Here is a 6031-nt window from a genome sequence, read left to right on the forward strand (position 1 = left end):
CGCTCGTGACACGCTGTTAGTAGGGATCCAGCTCCTTTACATGCACAGAGGGAAGCCAAAAGCCCTCCAGTTGCTGCTCTCTTTCCAAGAAGTAGAGCGAGGCACAAGTAGACAGGACAAAGGCCAGGCAGTCACCCCTACTCAGGAGCCAAGACGGGGGCATCCCCTGCTTGACAGTGCCCTGGCGGCGAGGCTGTCCCTCTATTTTCCCCCTCTGCTATGGGCTGCCCGTGTCCACCGTTAACAAGAGCCGAGCTGCAGGAAGTCTGCGGTTTGGGTAGTGGTCACATCCGCATGGAAATCCCTAAGGGTGCATGGGGCTGGACAGAGAGCTGGGATGGAGGCTCGGCCAGGCCAGGCCACACAAGTCGGATAAAGCCAAAAGCAACTCCAGAGAGCTGCAGCAAGGAGGCCTCCGCGTCCTTCTGGGCTTTAACATCCAGCAGGTAGTTTCTCAAGCGGGCCAGGCTCCCTGAAGATGCATCGCCGAGCTCCGAGGGTCCCGGGGCAGCTGGGGGGATCATTTTGATCTTGACCACAGTTCGGAGGGTTGCTGGTTCTGGCCAGGCTCCTCTCAGCACAAGCCGCTGACCTGAAAGCCTGGATCCCAGCTGAGGCTTGACTGGGTTTCACAGGTTGCAGCTGGCTTTGCTTGGAGAGGCCCTCCTTTTCTTCCTTCCCTTGGCAAGGCCAAACATCCAGTGACCGGGTCCCACAGCTCCACATCTCAGCAATCCCTCATTTTAGGGTTAAACTTTGCCAGGAGTCTGCTGCATTGGGCTGGCAAACCCTGGAGAGGGAAGAAAGAGCCAGGTGGGGTTTGCTTTGTGGGAACTCTCTGCAGCCTGTGTGCAACCTGCACCGTGCCAGACCAGACTGGAGGGGTGCCCCGCTAATGGAGTATTTCCTACCCAAACCCACATACAGATGCTGCTATTTGCACATCTACAGCACCCTTTTCCCAGAGACCCGGGCAAAGAAAGCAGTGCAGGCTCACAGCAACGTGATGCCACCGTGCCCCTACCTGCTCCGAGCCACCCCAAGCTGAGGTCTGGTGGGTGGGAACGACGGTCACTAACAGGAATCTTCCAGGTTCGTAGGAACATGTTGGTCTTTTCTGTGTCACAGGGTGCCTGGCTGTCTCCTTGCCCTGGCAATATCACAGACCACCAGGCCGCACTGTCCCCCGACACCGTAGCCATAAGGCCCTGCCAGGTCCTGCGCTACATCACAGGTGAAGTGGCAGCTGGAGGACAGATGGCAGCTTTGCTATTCTCCCTTCTGTCCCAGTTTCCAGAAACCACAGACCTTTTGTCACGTTTCTTCTCCCCACCTGGCCCCTTCCCAAGATGCTGCCAGTCCTGTTTCCGTATGAAAAGCAAATACCTCCCTGGTTTGCAGAGCCAGGCTCTCCCAAGGTCCCTTGCCATGGGGAAAGGCAGTCAAGGCCCCAAACAGGGAGTGTAACACAGGGGATCTAACAGGAAACCAGAGGTGTCATGTCAGTGGGGTCACGGGTCTATGGGAGTGTGCGGTGGGCCAGTCAGTCCCGTGGGACTCGCGCGCATAGGGATGTACAGAGTTTCACATATGGCATCGCACAGCCGCCTCTTGTCTGGGCCGTGCTCTTGGCTCAGGGGACTGGTACTGCCTGTGCTAATCCTCCCCGTGGAGCAGCACAGACATGCCAGGGGCACGGTGACCTGCCAGGGCTCTGGTGGTCCAAGCAGCACCTAAACCACCCCGTCAGGATTGGGGAATGGATCCGAACGCTTCTGAGAACCCATCCTGGGGTTTTATTCCCCCGCGGGGCCAGCAGCTCCTGCCTGCTTCTGGCCCAGGGGGAATAAAAGCTGATGGGGAAAGAGCCAGGTGACCACCACCCTGGAGCAGGCTCAGTGCACGGCTGGCTCTCCTCTGCTCACGCCTGCTTGGTGAACGGGATCCAGAGAAAGGCAGAGCGCGCGTGTGAGGATGAGTGGTTTTGGCAGTCTGTCTCCTGGTCTGTCTCGAGCCCTCTCCTGTTCGCCTCATTGCTGGGGAGCGAGGCACTTTGGCTCTGCAGAGGAGTCACCGCCTCAGCGAGAGCGCGGCGTTCACTGTGCTGTGGTTTCTTTCCAGGGACTGGCGCCACAGCCGAGCCTGCCCACACCTCTGCAGACGGGCTGAGAAGCTGCGAGCCCCTCGGAGGCATCAGCATCAGCGTGGAAGGAGCTCTCGGCACGGCCCGGGGGACCCCTGGAGAGCCCGGTGGAGGAGGAGTCGGGGCTGTGGGGACAGGGCAGCAGCAGAGCACCACGTCCCCAGGCCTTGGGGGTGCCGCCAGCCAACCTGCACCTGCCACGCAAGAGGGGCAAGGACCCAAGCGCTCGTTGGGCACCGCCAATGCTGGCTTTGTGGAGGACCCGCCGCCCTACTCTCCTCCAGACCCAAAGATGCTTCACTTGCTATACCCGCCGTTCCAGGCCCCTGACTCAGGACAAGTGCCCATCACGTACCAGCCAGGACCCATGCACCACCCTGCCTGCTCCCAGTCGAATCTACCTCCTGTCTTCTTCCCTTACACGATTGTACGTAGCCTCTTTTCACTCCTCTCGCCCCTCCAAACCCGCACCCCTTCCAGTTGCCCCTCAGCAGCATGTGGCAACACGACTGGTGAGCTAACCAGGACTATGTCCCCCTTGCACAGCTTCCCTCCAAGGGGCTGTCTTCCAAGGATGCACGGGTTGGGAGGCTCCCCCCCTTCTTCCCACAGCAGACAGCAGGGCCAGAGGGCCAGCCTTGAGTGCATGCAATACAAAATGACTTCATGGACTTCACAACAAGTCGTGGGGCCATCCCATTGCTCTCCCCCATGGCAGGGTCAGAAGGGAACACGGGCCCGGTGCTAGTCGGTCCATGACGTAGCTCCTTGACAACTCCCAGAGCCCTACGGCAAGGTCCTGAGAGCACGGGACGATCTCCGGGCAGTAGCATCAGCAATCCCTTGGAAGGAATGGGGTGGGTGCAGCGGGTGCCTTTTCCATGTCACTCCAGTGATGCCAGGCAAGAGGTAGCCCAGGGGATGGCCCAGGTCTCCTGGCATTAAGAGCCCGCTTTGCTCTGCCTTACAGTACAACGGGCCGCCTGGCACTGGGCTTCCGGCACCTGTCAACAGGAGACGTCCGCCCAAGGACTACATGGTGGAGTCCGTGCTGGTGATGATCTTCTGCTGCTTACTGACGGGGATGATCGCTCTTGTGTACTCCCAGGAGGTAGGAAACATCCTCAGCCTGGCTCCTCTCAACGGAGCCCAGGTGATCTTGGCAGCGGGGTCCACTCCTCATGCCCCTGCAGTGTGTGAGGGATGTTCAGCAGTAGCAATAGGATACACTCAAATGATGCTGAGGTTGCTGTTGCAGGAAGGCTGTGCCACGGGGTCCCTGGTCGTAGCTATTTGGGGTAGCGGAAGGAGGGAGCAATTCCAGGAACAATCCTTTCTCCTCCAGAGTTGGCTCTTGGCTGCACCCTAGGCACGTGACAGCACAACTCCTCTGTGAACCCACCAGTCCCCATTCATACCCATGAAGAGAAAGCCTTTTCCGGTGGCCATAGGGGACAGGAGTAGGAGCCACAGTCTCAAACTGCAGCACAGGAAATTTTGGTCAGAGTTGAGGAAGGGTTTGCTGCTGGTGGGGGTCAAGCATTGAGACAGGCCCCTGGAGAAGCGGTGGAATCGGTGTCCCTGGGGAGTTGCAAGAGCGGGCTGGACAGACGCTCGCTCGGCTGGGATGGTTTAGTTGGGAACGATCCTACCCTGAACGGGGGGCTGGACCAGGTGACCTGAGGTGGTCCCATCCAGCTGGAGTCCCAGCAGTAAAGATTTGGCCAGTGTCTCTTGGGGCAGAAAATCCTAGATACCAAGACACTGTGAAACCAGCCCTACCTTTTTCTATTAGTCACGGTAGTTGTGAGCTGGCAAATCCAGACCCACAGAGATATGTAGGTGCTACACAAGTCAGTAGGAGGGAGAGCCCCCCCCGTGCTTGGCGATCAGGCCTCTTGTGCCTTTCTGCTTTGCCAGCAGCACCGTGCAGGGGAACCGTGCCCTTGGTCTGAGGGTCTAGACAAACCTCAGAAACTGCCACTGTCTTCTCATTTGCTGACACGCTCTTCTCCCCACCTCAGACACGAGCAGCCCTGGGCAGAGGAGACCTCATCCAAGCCAAGCTGGCATCCAGGAAAGCTCGGACCCTGATCCTCTTCAGTCTGCTCTTCGGCGTGTTTGTGTCTGTCAGCTGGGTCATCTACGTGGTGGTGGCTCTCTACGTATGACCATGCCCGGGAGACAACAGGATGCAGCACGTTCTCTGCAGAGCTCAGCACTGCCGTCCACATGAGCAGCAAAGGGACACATACCTAGCTGGGGGCTAAGAGGAGTGCAGTGGTACAGAGATCAGAGGGTCTCCCCCACCTCTGCCCCAGTGGCCAGCAGGGATTGCACAGCACGGGCACGTGCTTCGGCCTGTGTTTGGCACTGCATTTTCTTCCTTCAGTGCAGTGACCGTACAGGCCCTGCGGTAGCCACAGCCAACCCAACCCAACCGCTTGCACCCAGAGAGCAACAGTCACAAGGAAGCAGCAAAGCCAACAAGAACAAACTGCCCTGCCTCATCCTGCCCCAGGGGACGGGAAGATAAAGTGACCCAAGCTCCCCCAGGCTGACTGCCTCATTGCTTCACTAGCCTGGTCCCAATCCCAAAACGAGACCTCACCCCTATGCCAGGTATCAGGCTGCAACAGCTGCAGGACCCATCAGCCTCCGTGGCCTCATTGAGACCCTGGGAGCTCCATTCCCAGAGCAGCTGCTTAAGGGGAAAGCAATGAAAGCCCACAGTAGGATGAAGCCAGGGAGGCTGCAGTAGTGGAGCCCTCCCCTGACAAGGGCATCCCACGATAAGTTCACCCTTGTTTCACAGCATCAGAAAAACCGAGCCTGGAGGACTTTTGCTTTGCTCGTGCTGAGCAATGATCTCCCTAGAAACATCAGAGCAATAGGAGTCGGCAGAGGGAAAAGCCCCGCGGGATCAGCTGAATTACACTTCCCCTTGCCGCACAATTTGTTTTGGACAAACACCCAAAAGAGTATCCCATTTTATTGGACTGACACAAGAGATGCTATGAGCCTACCTGAATATAAGCTTCTAACACCCAGAATCCAGGTTAAAAGCAGAGACCAGCCAACAGAAGCTGTAACCCGAAAGGCAGTGTTATTTCTGGATTCCCTAGGCATCACAGCTCAAAAAAGCTCATTATAAAACACCCTCTTTTTAAAAAAAAAAAGGAAAGAATTTAAGAAACTCTATTACAGGTCTGTAGCTTCTATGCAGGGAAGCTACAAATAATTTTCCCTTCTTTCTGCTCCTGTATTTACATAAAAATAGGTTTAACGCAAACTCACGTTTCCATGTGTCCAGCCAGGGTACTAGCTCAATCCTGAGTCTGATGCACTTTGCTCATTCCTAAATTTTGTGCCCTTAGTGGGGTACTTCTAGGGTAAGGTGAATGCTTTGGACAGGGGGTCTTGTTTGCTCTGGATCGCCCTTTGGAGCTGGGCTGCAGCACGGCCAGAGTCCCAGATGTCGAGATACCGGGAGGAAGCTGCAGGATGGTTGGATGGCTCAAGCTAAAATCCCTCTGCCTTCCTGTGGGCTCCTGTGCAAAGCTCCAGCTTTGTGCTTATGAGCAGTCCTGACCCCAGGCACCGCATACACACGGCCCCAGCCCAAAAGCTGCTTTACCTGCACTGGCCGAGGAATACTGCATGTTTGCTGCTCCTGAATCTTCGTACCCATGCAAGCAGCCCTCAGGGAGTGGCCTGCTCGAACGCTGGTAGTGGTGTAACATCGCATGTGTGAAAACCAACAGGATCGGTGCAAGGTGCCCGGCTCTGGATGCACAGAGCTGAGCTTGCCCTGCACACGCGTTCAGCATCTGGAAATTAGCTGACTCAATCATGTTTGCAGGTAGGTCTGGGGGAGCACAGCAGTGA

At 57.0% G+C, this 6031-nt stretch overlaps 1 protein-coding gene across 1 annotated transcript; it reads left to right on the forward strand.

Annotated features, from left to right (window-relative positions):
- Positions 1 to 2216: 2216 nt before the first annotated feature.
- Positions 2217 to 5389, forward strand: PRRT1B (proline rich transmembrane protein 1B; the record flags this gene model as incomplete). Its single annotated transcript, XM_014603769.3, has 3 exons — positions 2217 to 2570; positions 3114 to 3254; positions 4168 to 5389. Coding segments are annotated over 3 exons (642 nt in total), but the record flags the coding sequence as incomplete, so codon positions are not given.
- Between the last annotated feature and the right edge of the window lie 642 nt (positions 5390 to 6031).

The sequence above is a fragment of the Alligator mississippiensis genome, chromosome 12 (assembly GCF_030867095.1).
Source record: "Alligator mississippiensis isolate rAllMis1 chromosome 12, rAllMis1, whole genome shotgun sequence".
NCBI classification, from domain to species: Eukaryota; Metazoa; Chordata; order Crocodylia; family Alligatoridae; genus Alligator; species Alligator mississippiensis.